The 20407-nt window shown below is 36.2% G+C and overlaps 1 protein-coding gene across 3 annotated transcripts in view; it reads left to right on the forward strand.

The window, feature by feature from the left end:
* Nucleotides 1-20407, forward strand: part of LOC124985227 (BEN domain-containing protein 5) — a 1510890-nt gene that overhangs the window by 986320 nt on the left and 504163 nt on the right. For all 3 annotated transcript variants that reach the window (XM_047553797.1, XM_047553787.1, XM_047553806.1), the window contains one exon: nucleotides 12111-12327. In XM_047553797.1, the coding sequence (XP_047409753.1) occupies nucleotides 12111-12327 (217 nt within the window). The remainder of the gene's footprint in view (nucleotides 1-12110; nucleotides 12328-20407) is intronic.

The raw sequence follows: 20407 nt of genomic DNA on the forward strand, positions 1-20407 counted from the left end.
TTTTTGCTATCAAGGAAGATCCTGGAGTTAGAATTTATCTATTTGCAACCATGTTTTCTGCTAGGTTAAAGAAGAAATTAGGACTTCTATATTTCAGTGATCCTGAGAAGAACTAAAGAATGTTGTTTTAGAGAGGTTTCTATATTCCCTTAGGTCCTGGGCTTCTCTTCTTCCTGTGTTCTAGTAACCTCTAAAGTGATGCTTTGAGAATTCAGCTGATGATTTTGGGGAGAAGGCAGAGAGGATGGTAAGTGGGAAAGGAATCATTTATTCATTTTTAAATCATAAATTCACTCATGCATTCAATAAACATTTTTGGGCTTTTTTTTTAGGTCAAGCATTGTACCAAGTGCTGTGGATTTTAAGATGAATAAAAAATGAGACAGTGTCTACAATTAGGATTTGTAACCACTAGTACATCCTGGAATTGCTGAGGAAGATTTTGAAGAGGAAATATTATTTGAGGTGGACCTTACTTCTCTACATAGGGATACACTATGTAGAAAAGTATGGAAAGGGAAATTATAGACAAAAGAAACACATTTTAAAAGACCAGGAGGAGTTTGAGAATATCATATATTTAGGGCATGATTCAAAGTTTTATGTAGAGAAAACTCTTGACATATATTACTGTGGTTGAAATTGTTTCCTCTCAAATACATTCATTTATCCAGTTCATTTACATTTTTGACCACCTCTTCTATGCAGGACTCTGTAGAGGTCCTGGAGTACCAGAGATGAACACTGTGTGATTCCAGTTCTCAAAGAGAGTTCATTCTAACAGTGAAGAGAGGCATATAATAGGATTGATACAATGGGTAAAGGCTATAATACAGAGGTACACAGAGTGTGTTTGCAAACGTGCTGAGTACATAAACATGTATATGAATGTGCTCACACACATTTCGGCATGCATAAATGAATCTGAGAATGACAGTTATAGACCCTTCCCCTCACACAAGTGGATGTTCTTTTCCATTAACAGGGTGCACCCAAGAGATAGACTGTTCCAAGAGATAGACCAGCCTTTATTCTGAATCTTGAACATACACATGAGGGCTTGGAATCTTCCTGGGTCTCTGGCAGGATCAGCTGTTGGACCATTTTCTCTCTGAGGTCTTCTGGATTCATGGACATCCTTCTTCTCTTAAGAAGAGTTCTTGGCTCTACCTTTACTCTCATATTTTTGGGAAATACGAAAAATTTTGGAGGACTTTTGTGAGGATTAAAGAAGTTAATGCATTATAAAGTACTTAGAATGGCCTAGAATATACTTAGGTAATAGTATTATAATAATTATTATAACTATTGTTATAATTTTCCTTTGGGTTATCTTCAACTCTGTGTTAAATGAAATCAGAAGTTGCCTTGACTGGTCTAAAATCAAATACAGGAATTTTCATTATGAAATCCCTTAAAACTTTCCATAAGGCTATTTTCCCATAAGGCTAGCCCCCTCTACTTTCTCTTCAGCAGAATATCGAAGTGCCCCTACTTATACTGAGCTCAGATCTGCTTCTGTGATGGCTACCATTGATCTGGGATAACTCTTCTTTTCATCCCTTTTTAAAATATAAACAAGTGTTGTTGGAGAACTCTGTGCCATCAAAGGAAAGACAAGAAAGACACAATTCCTACTGTCAAGAAGCCTACATTCCCTGAAGAAATATTCAAGTAGCCGTTTAATTTTGTAGCTTATTCTTAAGAGACCAAGTGATAAAATTATTTTCTTATGTTATTTTTCAAAGTAGAAAAAAATTAATGAAGACTGGAGAGTTGAGGAAGGTTTTAGAGGGAGGTATATTAAATGATATGTATTTATTTATATATTCTTTTATTGATCGATTAATTACTTCACTTTTACTTTCATTTGTAAAATATATAATATTTTAAAACATATAAATTAGTTCATCTTTAATATATATAAATTGACCATAAGCTGCACCTGTGGTAGGAATTCACTAAATAGGCAAGATGGTGGGGGAGGCAGTCTCAGGGAGGAAAGATCACGCATAAAGATGTGGAGACATGGACCATAACTGTGTTAGGGAGTTGTGAGTAGCTCAATATGAATAAAGAATAGGGTTCAAAATGGGAGAGATGGGTGCTAATGCCTGAATCACAGGGAGATCACAGGGAGTCTTTTGGGCCAAACTGAAATGAGAGGAAATACAATTGTTTTAAGGGTTTTCAGTAAGAGACTAACTAGATTTTTCAGAAGTAGAAAGCAAGGTTCTGAGTTGAGTGGCAAAAGGAGAAGGAGGGGGACAAAATGCCATAGGAATTATGAACACAGACTTTTGAACCAGAATGAGGCTCTGCTGCTCACTAACCTTGTAACCTCAGGGAACTTTTACCTTTATGAGTTTTGATTTTCTTGTCTGTGTAAAGGGGATATTAATAACCCCCAGCTCATAAGGTTATTGTGAGGATTAAATGATAACGAATATAAAACACTTAATACAATGCCTGAGATATAATGAGAACATAATAAAAAAAAGATAAAAACCAGAAGTGCATTCCAAATGAGAGAGAAGTTTGTCCTCCATAATCCCAACCCTCCTTTTCTTTTTTTCTTTTTTCTTTTTTCTTTTTTTTTTTTTTTTTTGCATTAAATTTTGCCTGCTGAGCCCTTCTCAAATGGATTTCTGTGTGTATCCTTGGCAGAGTCTGAAAAATTTAAGCCTTGAGTAGCATCTCGGCTTCCCTGAGTGATTACCCCAGGGCCCAGTACCTCTACCCTGTCTGCTAATCAGATTAGGCATTCCAACCCACCCAGGAGAGGAGCTGGGACAGCTGCAAGCTGTAAATAAATTCTTCTGATAGTGCATAATCAAATTCATTGGAGACAGCAGGCTCTGAATCCAGTTGTTGAATTTGGCTAGAAGAGGAGAAAACTAGAATGATTGAATTTAAAGCATGGGCCCTGATTGGATATTCTGATAAATTAAGAATTGACTGCAGTGTCATAACCTGAGAGTCTTTATGATTGTAGAAACAACCTGTGTAGGGAAATATGCTCACCCTGGGCTTCAGGAGACTTAGACTAAGATCTCTGGGTCAGGAGCTGAAGTGACTATCACAGACCTGTTGGAGACCTTAAGGCCACTTTCATTGGAATTTTCATAAATACAAATCTGAAGCCCTTAGCTGAGCTTTCTCTACCAGCCTCACTTCTTGCATCTTCAACCACACTGCAAATGTAGAGCACCATATTTTCTCTGTATTCTTTCCCTGCCCTGGTCTATTGTTCTCTCTACTTTTGACTTTTCATTACTTTCTTTCTTCTCCCCAAATTTCTGCTTTTCACTTTGTCCTCTGCAATTCAGCTCCATGGTTAATAATCTCACTCTTTTCGTGCTCCACTTCTTTAATCCTTTGTCTTAACCACACTATGCATGGTACACAATACTTAAACATTTACTGAATAACCAGGTAAGTCCTGACTTTCTTGAAGGACATTATTTCTCCTATTGCCCTCTCAGGAAGTACCTATTCTTCTGCATTCCACATGTAAGAGAACCAGGAGCGGGCGACTGTCCTTCTCACTCCCCAAGGACTTTATAGGCCATTGTTTCTCTATTTTTTCATTGGTAGCCCTTGAATTTCAAAATAGGAAGATATGGAGTAGCTATCTAGTTAGGAGGAGAGCTTTGGGGATTTGCCTTAAAGCTATGTTTGCTTTATAAGGAGATTGCTATTTATATTTTTATTCTCAGTGACTTGGGGTGGGTAAGGGCTAAATGAACTATATTGGTGGACCTAAGCACAACCTTAGACAACCTTTGGTGCTGCCACTGAGGTTTATAGGAAAAGCCCTATATATTTCTTTTTAACTTATGGTGAGTATCTACCATTCTGTCTTCTTCCTCAACACTTCCAGGTTCTTGCTCATCTTATACTCAATGGTCCACCAGTTCAGCCACTTTTTTCTAAAATAGTAAAATATTAGAATATTTAAATCTAATATAATAAAATATATGGACAAACATCCATGCTATGTAATCTCTGTTCTTCCACAAATCCCATAACCTCACTTCCCACCCTGGCTATTTAAGCAGCCTCAGAAAGACACCAAGATAAAAGATTCTATAAAAATCATTAGCATGTTATAAATTTCTTATATCTATCACTTAGCATATTTCTCCAGGCTGCTATATCTGGAAGCAGAACCATTCTTGCTATTCTTGACCTTATCGCCTATACTCTCCTCCTCCCACTTTCCTTATGCTCCTGTACCCTTGTCTTCTCAATGAAATACTAAGCCACTGCAAGTGGCTCCTTACTGCCACTTACTCCTTCACTCACAGTGCCAGCATTTCTCTGAAGCATCCTGTCCATAAGAAACTTCCAAACCAATCTAGAGAAATAAGACTTATCAAGCAATTAAAAGAAAGCAAGAGTTCCTACAAAATGTGTAAGCTGAGCTGGCCTGGAGTTGCCCATGTAGGATCATGGAAAAGGCACAGTTTTGAGGTGGGACAGATATCATCTTATGGTCACAAAGCATAAGAAGTTCAGTAAGTCTGGAAAGTGGGTGGATACAAAGAAGCTATGGGAACAATGATTCGAACATTTTCTCTTTTCTCACTTGTGTATCTCAGTGTTCCTTACTAGAGAATGAGTATGAGGGTCTAGCAAAATTGCACACCCAGCATATTTTAAAGTCGTATTGCCCAAAGTGCCCTGTGAAAAATTAGACTTATGGAATGTTCTGTAGAAAAACAACAGTAATGATTTGGGGAAATGTTGAATATTCTTTTTCCATCCTTCAATATTCAGAACATATATTAGTTTATTTTAAAAGCTCTGAAATAGTCTTGTTATAAAAAGGAAAAAAAAAAAAACAAAAAAGAAAACAAAATAATGTCTCTTTAATATCACATTCTTTATTTCAGCACAAGGAAATTTTGGACTCTGTAACTATATTGTGTATTTATTTATTTATTTATTTTTTAAAATTTTTTTATTTTTTATTTTTAAATTTATTTTTATTGTAAATAAATGGGATACATGTTGTTTTTGTTTCTACATGGAGTAACAGCATACCATTTGCATAATCATGCATTTACATAGGGTAATGATGTTTGATTCATTCTGTTATTTTTTCAATCCCCCCCACCCCTCCCACCTCTCTTTTCCCTCTATACAGTCCCTCCTTCCTCCATTCTTGCCCCCCTCCCACTCCCCATTATGTGTCATCATCTGCTTATCAGTGAGATCATTCGTCTTTTAGATTTTTGAGATTGGCTTACCTCACTTAGCATGATATTCTCCAATTTCATCCATTTGCCTGCAAATGCCATAATTTTATTATTCTTTATAGCTGAGTAATATTCCATTGTATATATATACCACAGTTTCTTTATCCATTCATCAATTGAAGGGCATCTAGGTTGGTTCCACAGTCTGGCTATTGTGAATTGAGCAGCTATGAACATTGATGTGACTGTATCTCTGTAGTATGCTGTTTTGAAGTCCTTTGGGTATAGGGCGAGGAGTGGGATAGCTGGGTCAAATTGTAAGTCCATTCCAGGTTTTCTGAGGAATCTCCACACTGCTTTCCAGAGTGGCTGCAATAATTTGCAGCCCCACCAGCAATGTATGAATGTACCTTTTTCCCCACATCCTCTCCAACACCTATTGTTGCTTGTATTCTTGATAATCACCTTATAATTGGAGTGAGATGGAATCTTAGTGTAGTTTTGATTTGCATTTCTCTTATTACTAAAGATGTTGAACATTTTTTCATATGTTTGTTGATTGCTCGTAGATCTTCTTCAGTGAAGTATATGTTCATTTCCTTAGCCCATTTGTTGACTGGATTATTTGTATTCTTGGTGTAGAGTTTTTTGAGTTCTTTATATATTCTGGAAATTAGTGCTCTATCTGAAGTATGAGTGGAAAAGATATTCTCCCACTCTGTAGGCTCTCTCTTCACATTGCTGATAGTTTCCTTTGATGAGAGATAGCTATTTAGTTTGAATCTATCCCAGTTGTTGATTCTTGCTTTTATTTCTAGTGCTATGGGAGTCCTGTTAAGGAAGTCTGATCCTAAGCCAACATGTTGAAGATTTGGACCTACTTTTTCTTCTATAAGATTCAGGGTCTCTGGTCTGATTTCAAGGTCCTCAATCCATTGTGAGTTGATTTTTGTGCAGGATGAGAGATAGCAGTTTAATTTCATTCTGTTGCATATGGTTTTCCAGTTTTCCCAGCACCATTTGTTGAAGAGGCTATCTTTTCTCCATTGCATTTTTTTGGCACCTTTGTCTAGTATGAGAAAATTGTATTTATTTGGGTTTGTGTCCATGTCCTCTATTCTGTACCATTGATCTACCTGTCTATTTTGGTGCCAATACCATGCTGTTTTTGTTACTATTGCTTTGTAGTATAGTTGAAGTTCTGGTATTGCAATACCCCGTGTTTCATTCTTCCTGCTAAGGATTGCTTTAGCTATTCTGGGTTTCTTATTCTTCCAGATGAATTTCATAATTGCTTGCTCTATTTCTGTAAGGTACGTCATTGGGATTTTAATTGGAATTGCATTGAATTTGTATAGCATTTTTGGTAGTATGGCCATTTTGACCATATTAATTCTGCCTATCCAAGAACATGGGAGATCTTTCCATCTTCTAAGGTATTCCTCAATTTCTTTCTTCAATGTTTTGTAGTTTTCATTATAGAGATCTTTTACCTCTTTTGTGAGATTGATGCCCAAGTATTTTATTTTTTTTTTGAGGCTATTGCAAATGCAGTTGTTTTCCTCATTTCCCTCTCAGCTGTTTCGTTGCTTGCATATAAAAATGCTTTAGATTTATGCGTGTTGATTTTATAGCCTGCTATTTTGCTGAATTCATTGATGAGGTCTAGAAGTATTGTGGAGGAGGTTTTTGGATCCTCTAAATATAGAATCATGTCATCTGCAAATATTGACAGCTTAAGTTACTCTTTTCCTATTCGTACCCCTTTAATTTCTTTGGTCTGCCTAATTGCTCTGGCTAGAGTTTCGAGGACAATGTTGAATAGAAGTGGTGAAAGAGGGCATCCCTGTCTTGTTCTTGTTTTTAAGGGGAACAGTTTCAGTTTTTTCCATTAAGAATGATGTTGGCCATGGGCTTAGCATAAATAGCCTTTACAATGTTCAGGTATATTCCTACTATCCCTATTTTTTCTAGTGTTTTGAGCATGAAGGGGTGTTGTATTTTGTCGAACGCTTTTTCTGCGTCAATTGAAATAACCATATGATTCTTATCCTTAAGTCTATTGACATGATGGATTACATTTTGAGATTTACAAATGTTGAAACATCTTTGCATTCCAGGGATGAACCCCACTTGATTGTGGTGCACAATTTTCTTAATATGTTTATGGATACGGTTTGCCAATATGTTGGTTAAGGATATTTGCATCTATATTCATCAAGGATATTTGTCTAAAATTTTCTTTCCTTGATGTGTCTTTTCCTGGCTTGGGTATGAGGGTGATATTAGCTTCATAGAATGAGTTTGATAGGGTACCCTCCTTTTCTACTTCCTGGAATACTTTGAGAAGTATTGGAATGAGTTCTTCTTTGAAGGTCTTGCAGAACTTGGCTGAGAATCCGTCTGGTCCTGGGCTTTTCTTGGATGGTAGATTTTTAATGGCTTTTTCTGTTTCATTGTTTGATATTGATGTGTTTATATTGTGTATGTCCTCCTGGTTCAGTTTGGGAGGAGTATATGTCTCTAGAAATTTGTCAATGTCTTCGGTAGTTTCTATTTTGTTGGAATACAGATTTTTGAAGTAGCTTCTCATTATGTTCTGTATCTCAGTGGTTTCTGTTGTGATATTTCCTTTTGCATCATGTATTTTAGTAATTTGAGTCTTCTCTCTCCTTCTCTTTGTTAGTGTGGCTAAGGGTTTGTCTATTTTGTTTACTTTCTCAAAGAACCAACTTTTTGTTTTGTCAATTTTTTGAATTGTTTCTTTCATTTCAATTTCGTTGATTTCAGCTCTGATTTTAATTATTTCCTGTCTTCTACTACTTTTTCTGTTATTCTGTTCTTCTTTTTCTAGGACTTTGGGCTGTAATGTTAGGTCATTTAAGTGTTGACTTTTCATTCTTTTCTGGAATGCACTCCATGCAATGAATTTTCCTCTTAGTACCGCTTTCATAGTGTCCCAGAGATTTTGATATGTTGTATCTTCATTCTCATTGATCTCTAAGAATTTTTTTATCTCCTCCCTGATGTTTTCTCTTATTCATGTTTCATTCAATAGCATATTATTTAGTCTCCAGGTGTTGGAGTAATTTCTGTTTTTTATTTTGTCATTGATTTCTATTCTCAGTCCATTATGATCTGATAGAACACAAGACAGTATCTCTATTTTTTTGCATTTCCTAAGGGCTGCTTTGTGGCATAACACATGGTCTATTTTCAAGAAGGTTCCTTGTGCTGCTAAGAAGAATGTGAATCTGCTCATTGGTGGATGGAATATTCTATATATGTCTATTAAGTCTAGGTTATTGATTGTGTTATTGAGTTCTATGGTTTCTTTGGTTGGATTTTGTTTGGAAGATCTATCTAGTGGTGACAGCAGTGTGTTAAAGTCACCCAGAATTATTGTGTTGTGGTCTATGTGATTCCTGAAATTGAGATGGATTTATTTGATGTACAGGGATGCACTATTGTTTGGGGCATAAATATTTACTATCGTTATTTCTTCCTGATTTATGGTTCCCTTAAGCAGTATGAAATGTCCTTCTTTATCCCTTCTGACTAACTTTGGTTTGAAGTCCAGTTTATCTGATATAAGGATGGAAACCCCCGCTTTTTTACTGAGTCCATGTGCGTGATAGGTTTTTTCCCATCCTTTCACCTTTAGTCTGTGGATGTCTTTTTCTATGATTGAGTCTCTTGCAGGCAGCATATTGTTGGGTCTTTCTTTTTAAGTCATTCTGCCAGTCTGTGTCTTTTGATTGATGAGTTTAGGCCATTAACGTTCAGGGTTATTATTGAGATATGATTTGTATTCCCAGTCATTTGGCTTATTTTTAGTTTTTTAAGTTCACTTGGTTTCTCCTTTGAGTGGTTTTTCTCTAAGGTAGTTCCTCCCTTTGCTGACCTACATTGTTGTTTTTCATTTCCTTCTCATGGAATATTTTGTTGAGAACACTCTGCAGTGCAGGCTTTCCATTTGTAAATTCTTTTAACTTTTGTTTATCATGGAAGGATTTTATTTCATCTTCAAATCTGAAGGTTAGTTTTTCTGAGTATAGGATTCTTGGTTGGCAACCATGTTCTTTCAGAGCTTGAAATATGTTTTTCCAGGTCCTTCTAGCTTTTAGAGTCTGGGTTGAGAAGTCGGCTGCTATCCGTTTTGGTCTCCCCCTATATGTGATCTGATGCTTTTCTCTCGCGGCCTTCAAAATCCTATCTTTATTTTGAATGTTAGGCATTTTCATTATAATGTGCCTTGGTGTGGATCTGTTGTGATTTTGTGCATTTGGTGTTCTGTAAGCCTCTTGTATTTGTATTTCCATTTCATTCTTCAGGTTTGGGAAATTTTCTGATATTATTTCATTGAATAGGTTGTTCATTCTTTTGGTTTATATCTCTGTGCCTTCCTCAATCCCAATAATCCTTATATTTGCTCTTTTCATGATGTCCCATAATTCTTGGAGATTCTGTTCATGATTTCTTACCATCTTCTCTGTTTGGGAAACTTTATTTTCAAGATTAAATATTTTGTCTTCATTGTCTGAGGTTCTGTCTTCCAAGTGGTCTGTCTTTTGGTGATGCTTTCCATTGAGTTTTTTATTTGGTTTATTGTTTCCTTCATTTCAAGGATTTCTGTTTGGTTTTTTTTTTAGAATCTCTATCTCTTTGTTGAAATGATCTTTTGCTTCCTGCAGGTGCTCTGTCAGCTTATTGGTATTATCATTCATTGCCTGCATTTGCTCTCTTATCTCATCCTTTGCTTCATGAATCATCTTAATCATGTATAATCTTAAATCCTTTTCTGACATTTCTTCTAACATACTGTCATTGGATTCTATTAATATAGAATCTAGATTTGTTTGGATCATTTTCTTCCCTTGTTTTTTCATGTTGTTCATGAATCTTCCCCTCTAGCAGTGCAGATCTGGGGTATTGCAGATTTCCCCCTATAGGCTTATAGTGGCCCTATAGGTTTCCAAAACCCTTTTTTTAAGGGGAGATCAATATTAGCAGTGCCCAATTCAGACACTATGCAATCCTAGACCACTTAGCCCCTATGGGGACAATAACAAAATTGTCATAGTAAACAGAATGGGTTCAAATATTATCTTCAGTAAAACAAACACATTTGCAATAAGGTCTGCAGTTTCTAATGGAGGACAAAGAAGATGCAGAGGGATGTAGAATGTGGCTGTTAATGGGATAAGAAAAGAATATACAGAAGTTCTAGAAAATAGAAAGGGTGAGAGTGTAATCAAAAGAAATTGGATATTAGCATGCAAAAAAGGGAGAAAGAGACTCTGAGGGAACAGGTAAACAAAAGGAAAAGAGAGCAAGAAAAGTAAAGAAATAAAAATTTAATTTTTTTTAAAAAGGAGAAAAAAGAAAATCTACAGTGTAACAGTCATAATCTAATGAAACCTCCCAGTGTTCAGTAGCCTGATGCATGAGAGGTACCTGACAATGAGCTTCAAGCCTCCAGCAGGTGTCTCAGTATGCATTTTGCCCCACCCAATGATCAGAACTAAGGCTTCCAGGATTATCCAAGATGGCTGCTCTGGCTTCGAAATGTGATGGCAAATGGGGAGCTGCAGCTCAGGGGTTGACGTGGTCAGCTGGTGGTCCTGGATGTGGGATGCGGTTGGTCAGGCAGGGGTCCTGGAGGTCCAGTGTGTTTGGTGTGGTTGTGGGATCCTGGATGCTGGGTACAATCAGTCAGTCTGGGGTCCTGGTGATAGGGCTTAGTCAGTTGGTCTGGGTGTCCTGGTGGCAGTGTGCAGTCAGTCGATTTGAGGGCCCCTGAGGCATGGAGTGATTGGTCAGTCTGAGGGATGCTGGAGATGGGGCTCAGTCAGTCCTGCCAGGGGTCCTACGGGGCCTGACTGTTGTCTCAAAATGGCGGCAGCCACATGTAATCAAACCTGCAGGTACTGTAACAGTGAACTTCCAGGCAACAGCAGGCAGCTGGTGCTCCACTGTCGGTCGGTGATCAGTTTGCTGACTGTTGTCGGACAATCAGTCGGTGAACCTCCTGAGTTGGGTGATGGATAGGCAATAGTTGGCAGGCGATGGACAGGCGAGAGCCAGGTAAATGGCGGATGATTGATGCCTGACAGTGAGCAATCTGCACTCAAAAAAGGCGTCAATATACTGGCAGACTGCAGGTCATCACAGCAGACAAATGGGGTAAACAGCAGGGGATCGATAAGCAGCAAAAACTGCCTCATCGAGAAACATATATCCTCTGCTTAAAACCAGAGTTATGGAGCGTCAAGGAACACAGCCTCCCTCTAGTCCGCCATCTTGGATCTCCGTGTATTTATTTTTAATATTTTACCACTGCACCCCCTATTAGAAAATATACTCTATTAAGACCAAGACCTTGCCAGAATGGTTCACTGTTGTACATCAAGATCCTAGCATAGTTGAATGAAGTGGCACACCACACCTATAATCCTAATGACATGGGAGGCTGCAGCAGGAGGGTCACAAGTTCCAAGCCAGCCTGGACAACTTAGTGAGACTCTGTTTCAAAATAAAAAATAAAAAGATCTGGGGATATAGCTCAGTGTTAGTGCACACCTGGTCAATCCCCAAAACAAAACAAAAACACCCTACCATAATGCTTAGGCATAGAGTAAGTGCTCAAAATAAGGGTAAAAACTGTATGAAAATGGTTCATCTTTGTTTAACTTTGCATATTCCAAACAGCTGAAAAAGGTAGATCCATATTTTGAATACAGTACTAACACATTCAGGTCTGGTGGCTATGTTGTCATTTTCCCACCCTGACTGCCCAGGGTTCTTGCCGTTAGTTTTTCTCCTAGACATTCATTCCTGTTTGTTACCTTTTGAAGCTTAAACTACTATTTGATATGCCCAAATTTCTTTCTTTGTATTTTTTAGGCAAAGGCTGCCACCCAAAAATGTTTATTACTATCGCTGCCCAGATCATAGAAAGAATTATGTGATGTCCTTCGCATTCTGTTTTGACCGAGAAGAAGATATTTATCAGTTTGCTTACTGCTACCCATATACATACACTCGCTTCCAGCATTACCTTGATAGCCTGCAAAAGAGAAACATGGATTACTTCTTTCGGGAGCAGCTGGGCCAGAGCGTGGTAAGGCCAGTGCCAGGTCTGGGATGCCTATTTTAGAAACAGGCATCCTTGGGGTTGGGAATTGGCAATGGGTTTTTAAGTAATTAAAATAATGAGTACTAGTACGTTGTAGACATTATGTTCTGAAAGCTTCAATAATTTAATTATATTAAGTAATAATATAGTTAAATATTAATAATCTAATGATTATTACTTAATAGTTACATATGTAATAATATAATTAATGTTTTGAATACTATTTTTATAGTTTTATTATTATTATATATAGTTGTATTATTATTATTTTATTGATTTTCATTGCTACACCAGTAAGTAGCAGAATAAGATATGAGAAAAATGGTCATGCCTCCCTCTTTCACATAAAAGAATTCCTATGATTATACTGGGTTCACAAAAATCCAGGATCATCTCATTTCAGGATCTTTAATCTAATCATATCTACACAGTACCTTTTCTTATGTCAAGTAACATATTCACAGGTTCTGGGAATTAGGACTTGGACACCTTGGGGGTGGGGGGCATGCATTTGTTTGCCTATCACATCTTCCTGTATTTTCCCCTCTCTCTTTCCTGCCCAGACTAGAATCGGAAGTTGTTCTTTTTCATTGATTTAATCGGTTTTACTCTTTATTTTCAGCAACACTTTTGTTGATAATAGAGAATAAGTAGGTGATAATTTGATTTTAAGTATCACTCTCTAAAAGGTGTGTAAAAGGCCCCTGAAATGGCATATGGAGCAGTCTCTAAAAGTTCTAAGTAAGGATAGTGGTGGAATAGGCAGAAGATACTACTATACTAGGGATTTTGGTATATGTTTGTAGAATAAATGGACTTTTCCTAGTAACTGTGGGTTCCATCTAGAAGTGAATCCCATTTCAAAATAAATCCAGGATACCCCAAAACACATAAGAAAGAAGGCATGTTTTTAGCTTAGGTACCTGCAAATCAAATTTGATCATGATTATATTCTATTCTGGATTCTCTGTGCACTAAGATTTTGCTAAATATCTGTACTCTACACCAACCTTCTTCCTAATGGGGCCTCTGGTAAATGCCATTTGTATCTGGTACCTTTATGTTTTGAACTAAAAATTGGGACACATGGTTTATCAGTCAGCATGCTAGCAAGAAACAGATGGTAATCTCAAATTAGGGTAATTTGAGGGAAGTTTACTAAATGATCTGTTTGCAATGCATAGGCAGTGTGTAGGGAAATCATAAGATCTAGTGAAGCTTCCTACAGCTAATAATAGGCCAAAAAGTATGAAAGGAAGAAATGGTTACCAGAACCCAGTTGTACAGAGTCACTTAGTAGACCACCCTGGGAGGAACAGTGAGCTTTAGTTAAAAAATACAGTTAACCTGAGATGGTTCCATAGGGAGGAAGCTGAGAATTTTTTTTTAGTTCTCATAATCATGCATTGCTTGACCATGGGGATATGTTTTGAAAACTGCATTCTTAGGTAATTTTGTCATCGTGTGCACATCATAAAGTGTACTTATACAAACTGAGATGACTGTGACATAACTAAGCAATACAATCTTTTAGGGCCATGAGCATAAATGTGGTCTGTCATTGACCAAAATGTTTTGCCACTTGAATGTTCATAGTTCTTGTTTTCTTTCCTCTCTTTGATCTCCTCTTAGGGGTACCTATTGTTCAACCCAATCAGAAGCCAGAAGTTAGGAAAGTTCATTGATGTAGCCCATACAGATCAACATTCTAGGGCAAAGGAAAGTGTGGAGAAGGACAGAGAGTAGGCTTAGAGGAGGCAAATACAACATATTAGACACACTAAGTCTAACCAACAATATATAAATAGAGACAGTGACATTATTTGAGATGGGACTATCAGAGAAATTCTGAGATGAATATTTACCAAATATATGAATTAATATATGATTTAAGACAATGAGTTAATTCAACACTCATGGCTTTTAAGAACAGACTCTGTATATTTCACTTTTGCTTCCACCCAGATCTCCTCCTGAATAGTTCTAATGTGTACATCAAATGGTTATTGAGTGAATAATTGAATTAATGAAAGAATAAATTAAGTTTTGTCTGGAGGCAATGTGAAGAGCTGAAAGCAACAAAAAGTTGATAAGAGGAATAATAATATAAGTTAAACTTCTATTAAAAATATACAAATTAATAGATATCTGAAATAATAGCCACTAAACCATTTCTTTTCAGTATAAAAGTCTGGATGTAAGCAGTTCATGACTAATATAGTTGGTCTGCTCCTTGAAAGCCTCAGGAAATCAGGTTCTTTCAGCTTTCTTCTCTGTCATCTCTGGGATTTAGTTATCATTCTCTTGATTCAATATGGAATTCTATCATGGCATCCAGGTTCTAGGTATCAGGAGGAAGGAAGAGGGGGGAAAATAAGCAGTTTTGTGGTGCTGTCACTTAACAGAACTGATATCCACATTTAAGTAAAAGAAGGATAAGAAATTCTTACTTTGAGTGACCATGTCTCTCCTAAAAATTGGTGTTCCTATAGCTATGGAAAAAAATTGATACTGAGGGACAGCTTGAAGTTTTTGTCCCTGAAAGCTTGAATTCTGCTTCCAGCTCTAACATGAAACTACTTGTATGACCTTGAATGTTTTGCCCCCTTCTGGGGACAATTTTTTTTTCAACCTGTATTGGACTGAATCAAGGTCCTCAAATTATTTTTTATGGAGTTCTTCAGATAGAAAAAATAGTTTGAACTTTTGTCTTTAGACCCTGTGAGAGGTACTGTACAGATGTATAACAAAGTTATAAAGTCTTGATATATTTCCAAAAATATATTCTGTACCAGAGGAAATAAGATCTACTCAAATAGCTATAATATTTTTTAAAGTGAATAATTAAGGATTTCATGAAATGTTTAAAGAGTTAATGTTCAGAATAAACATCATGGGGAAGATGAGTTTTAATCTGAATCTTGAAAGATGAGTAGGATTACTAAATTACAGAGTAAGAGCAAAGCTCCAGAAAGCAAAAGAAGTCAGAGACATTGTGTGGTAGTAGTTGCTCATAAGTCTGGTTTGATAGAAATATGGCATTCAAATCGAGGAACCCTGGAAGATTTGATAGACTTAAGGATTGGTACTAAACTCTTGGAAAGCCCTGATTGTCACTTTGGATGTGGCCCTTATTTAGATTCAACATGCAGATATCAGCTCTGTTACTGTGTATAGACTATTCTATTTTTTCTCACTGTAGTTTTATTGAGTAGGAAAAACTGTCCAAGTGAGTAAATAAAGTCAAAAAGATAAGTCACTTTGCTAAGTTCACCTGACTAGTTCACATCAGGGCCAAGATTCAAACTCCTGGCTTCTAACACTGTGTCCTGACCCTTTGATGAGCACATGGAAATCCAATATACTTTTGAGAAAGAGATTCACCCTTTCTATCTTTAGAAAAGTAAATTGAATGAATGTTCAAGGTGCACCTGAAATAGTTCTGTGGGTTGGTTCAATTCGCTTGTTCTGGAACTCAAAACAGATATGAGAGATGTTAAGTCTTTCTGGACAATGCTCAATTACCTGGACTTTCAATATGGTTTATGTCTGAAGGCACGACTATAATTAGTTAATCCTTATTCCAATTTATAGGAAAGATAATTACAACTGGGAAGGCTAAACTTGCCGAAATGCAGATCTGAGGGAGAGCAGGCAAGAAGCAAGATATGAATTTTTAGTGCTGAAACCATTAATCACAATGGTCATAGCTGCCATTAGTATTAAGTATATCATCAAAAATGGTATTTTATTTTGTTACTTGTAAGTAGCCCCTTCTAATCCCACCAAATCTCCTTTGAATATGCACTGAAACTATGATGTAATTTTTTTTTAATTATTATTGTATACAAATGGGATACATGTTGTATCTCTATTTGTACATGGAGTCAAGGCATACCATTTGTGTAATCATATGTTTACATAGGGCAATGATGTTTGATTCATTATTTTTTTCCCTTCTCCCCCACCCCTCCCACACCTCTTTTCCCTCTATACAGTCCTTCTTTCCTTTATTCTTACCACACTCCTTATCCCTAACCCTAAACCTAACCCTAAACCTAATGCTAACTCCTCCCACCCCCCATTATATGTCCTCATCCGCTTATCAGTGAGATCATTCGTCCTTTAGGTTTTTGAGATTGGCTTATCTCACTTAGCATGATATTCTCCAATTTCATCCATTTGCCTGCAAATGCCATAATTTTATCATTCTTCATTGCGGAGTAATATTCCATTGTATATATATGCCACAGTTTCTTTATCCATTCATCAACTGAAGGGCATCTAGTTTGGTTCCACAATCTGGCTATGGTGAACTAAGCAGCAATGAACATTGATGCGGCTGTATCTCTGTAGTATGCTGATTTTAAGTCCTTTGGGTAGAGGCCAAAGAGTGGGATAGCTGGGTCAAATGGTGGTTCCATTCCAAGCTTTCTGAGGAATCTCCACACTGCTTTCCAGAGTGGCTGCACTAATTTGCAACCCCACCAGCAATGTATGAGTGTTCCTTTTTCACCACATCCTCGCCAACACCTATTGTTGCTTGTGTTCTTGATAATGGTCATTCTAATTGGGGTGAGATGAAATCTTAGGGTAGTTTTGATTTGCATTTCCCTTATTACTAGGCATGTTGAACATTTTTTCATATATCTGTTGATTGCTTGTACATCTTCTTCTGTGAAGTGTCTGTTCATTTCCTTATCCCATTTGTTGATTGGATTATTTGTATTCTTGGTGTAGAGTTTTTTGAGTTCTTTATAGATTCTGGAAATTAGCGCTCTATCTGAAGTATGGTTGGCAAAGATATTCTCCCACTCTGTAGGCTCTCTCTTCACATTGCTGATAGTTTCCTTTGCTGAGAGAAAGCTTTTTAGTTTGAATCTATCCCAGTTGTTGATTCTTGCTTTTATTTCTTGTGCTATGGGAGTCCTGTTAAGGAAGTCTGATCCTAGGCCAATAAGTTGAAGATTTGGACCTACTTTTTCTTCTATAAGATGCAGGGTCTCTGGTCTGATTCCGAGGTCCTTGATCCATTTTGAGTTGAGTTTTGTGTAGGGTGAGAGATAGCGGTTTAATTTCATTCTGGTTTTCCAGTTTTCCCAGCACCATTTGTTGAAGAGGCTATCTTTTCTCCATTGCATTTTTTTGGCACCTTTGTCTAGTATGAGAAAATTGTATTTATTTGGGTTTGTGTCCATGTCCTCTATTCTGTACCATTGATCTACCTGTCTATTTTGGTACCAATACCATGCCGTTTTTGTTACTACTGCTTTGTAGTAGAGTTGAAGATCTGGTATTGCAATACCCCCTGCTTTGCTCTTGCTACTGAGGATTGCTTTAGCTATTCTAGGTTTTTTATTCTTCCAGATGAATTTCATAATTGCTTGCTCTATTTCTGCAAGGTACATCATTGGGATTTTAATTGGAATTGCATTGAATCTGTATAGCACGTTAGGTAGTATGGCCATTTTGACCATATTAATTCTGCCTATCCAGGAACATGGGAGATCTTTCCATCTTCTAAGGTTTTCTTTAATTTCTTTCTTTAGTGTTCTGTAATTCTCATTGTAGAGGTCTTTCACCTCTTTTGTGAGATTGATTCCCAAGTATTTTATTTTTTTCGATGCTATTGTGAATGGGGTAGTTTTCCTAATTTCTCTTTCTGAAGATTCATCACTTATGTATAAAAATGCATTGGATTTATGAGCATTGATCTTGTAACCTGCTACTTTACTGAATTCACTTATGAGTTCTAAAAGTTTTCTGGTGGAATTTCCAGGTTCCTCTAAATATATAATCATGTCATCAGTGAACAGGGATAGTTTGAGTTCTTCTTTTCCAATTCGTATCTCTTTAATTTCTTTGGTTTGTCTAATTGCTCTGGCTAGAGTCTCAAGGACGATGTTGAATAGAAGCAGTGAAAGAGGACATCCCTGCCTTGTTCCAGTTTTTAGGGGGAACACTTTCAGTTTTTCACCATTTAGAATGATATTGGCCATGGGCTTAGTGTAGATGGTCTTTATAATGTTAAGGAATGTTCCCACTACCCCAATTTTTTCTAGTGTTTTGAGCATGAAGGGATGCTGTATTTTATCGAATGCTTTTTCTGCATCTATTGAAATAATCATGTGATTCTTAATTTTAAGTCTGTTGATATGGTGAATGACATTTATTGATTTCCGAATGTTGAACCAACCTTGCATCCCTGGGATAAAACCCACTTGATCGTGTTGCACTATCTTTTTAATATATATTTGTATGCGATTTGCTAAAATTTATGATGTAATTTTTAATATAAAAATATCAAGGGAAAGATCTTTTTGTTGTTATTGTTTTAATAGCCTTATTGAGGTATAATTACACTTGTAAGAGTACAATTTTATTATTTTTAGCAAATGTATAGAGTTCTGCAATTATCTCCACAACTGGTATTAGAATATTTCAATCACCCCAGAAAGTTTTCTTGATAATCTCCATTTCTATTCCCAGTCCTAGGTAACTATGTTCTGCTTTCTGAACATTTGATTTTCTAATTCTGAACATTTAATATAAATGGAATTATATACTGCTATTGTATTTTATATCTTGCATCTTTCATGTAGCACTGTATTTTTGAGGTTCATACATGTCATAGCATATATCAGTAGTTTATTCATTATAGTGCTGAAAAGTAGTTCACTGAGAGAATATACCATATTTTTCAACCAGTCTCCAGTTTATAGACATTTGGTTTGGTTCCACTAAGAGGCAATTATGAGTAATGCTGCTGTGAACATTAATGTACCTAGCTTTGAGGGTACATACAATTATTACATTTTGGGTGTATATTTTTAAAAGTAGAGTCATTGAGTCATAATAAGTTTATGTATGACTTTTAAAAAATATCAGAATGTCACTAGTTGTGACATTTTACATTGTTATCAACAATGAGGAGGGTTGCAGATGATCGTCAACACTTAGAATTTTCTAATTTTTATTATAGCCATTTCAATGTGTGTGTGTGTGGTGGTAACTCATTGTGATTTTAATTCATGTTGCCCTAATGACTTATTATGTTGATCATCTTCTAATGTGCCATTCATAAATCAATGTAAATTAAAAATCATCAAAAACATTCATAAAAAATCATCTTATTTGCCTTTCAAAATATTATTTAGTGAAATATCAATTCAAATCTTTAGCCCATTTTTTACAAAACTGGGTTATTTGTTTTCTTATAATTGAGTTTTGAGAGTTTTTTATATATTCTAGATGCAACTCCTTTGCCATATATTTGCTTTGCAAATATATCCCCAATCTATTCCTGCCTTTTAATTCATTCTCTTAACCATGTCTTTTAAAGATTTTAATTTTAAAGTTTAGTTTATCAATATTTTCTCTTATGGATCATGCTTTCAACATTGTATTTAATTACTTTGCTAGAGTGAAGATTTTCTCATTTTTCTCCCAAACATTTATAGTCGTAGCTTACACTTAAATCTGTAATCCATTTGAATATTTTTGTATACACATGAGGTCAAAGTCTATGTTCATTTATTTGCATATGAATATCCAATTGTTCTAGCACTATTTGTTGAAAAGACTAATCTTTACCTGTGAATAGACAGCATTTTCTCTATGCCTCTGCTCTTTTTTTTTTTAATGTATTATTTTCTTCAGAGTGTTTTTAGGTTCACAGCCCTTACACATGCACAGTCTTCCCCATTGTCAACATCCCCCACCCGAGTGGTGCATTTGTTACAGGTGATGAGCCTAGGTTGACACATCATGCACCATTAACATTGGGGTTTATTCTTATTGTACATTCTATAGGTTTAGACAAATTTATAATGGCATGCATCCACTGTCTTAATATATGCCATCTAGTTTCATTGCCCATAAAAGTACTCTGTGCTCTGCCTGTTTACCCCCTTGTCTTCCCCCATTCCCTGGTGGCCACTTTTTTTTTTTTTTTTTAAATATTTCCTTAGTTTTGTCTTTTCCAGAATGTCATATGGTTAAAATTTGTACAGCCTTTTAAAAATTGGTTTATTTTAGTTAATAATATATATTTAAATTTCTTCCG

Source organism: Sciurus carolinensis, chromosome 1, assembly GCF_902686445.1.
Source record: "Sciurus carolinensis chromosome 1, mSciCar1.2, whole genome shotgun sequence".
Taxonomy (NCBI): Eukaryota; Metazoa; Chordata; class Mammalia; order Rodentia; family Sciuridae; genus Sciurus; species Sciurus carolinensis.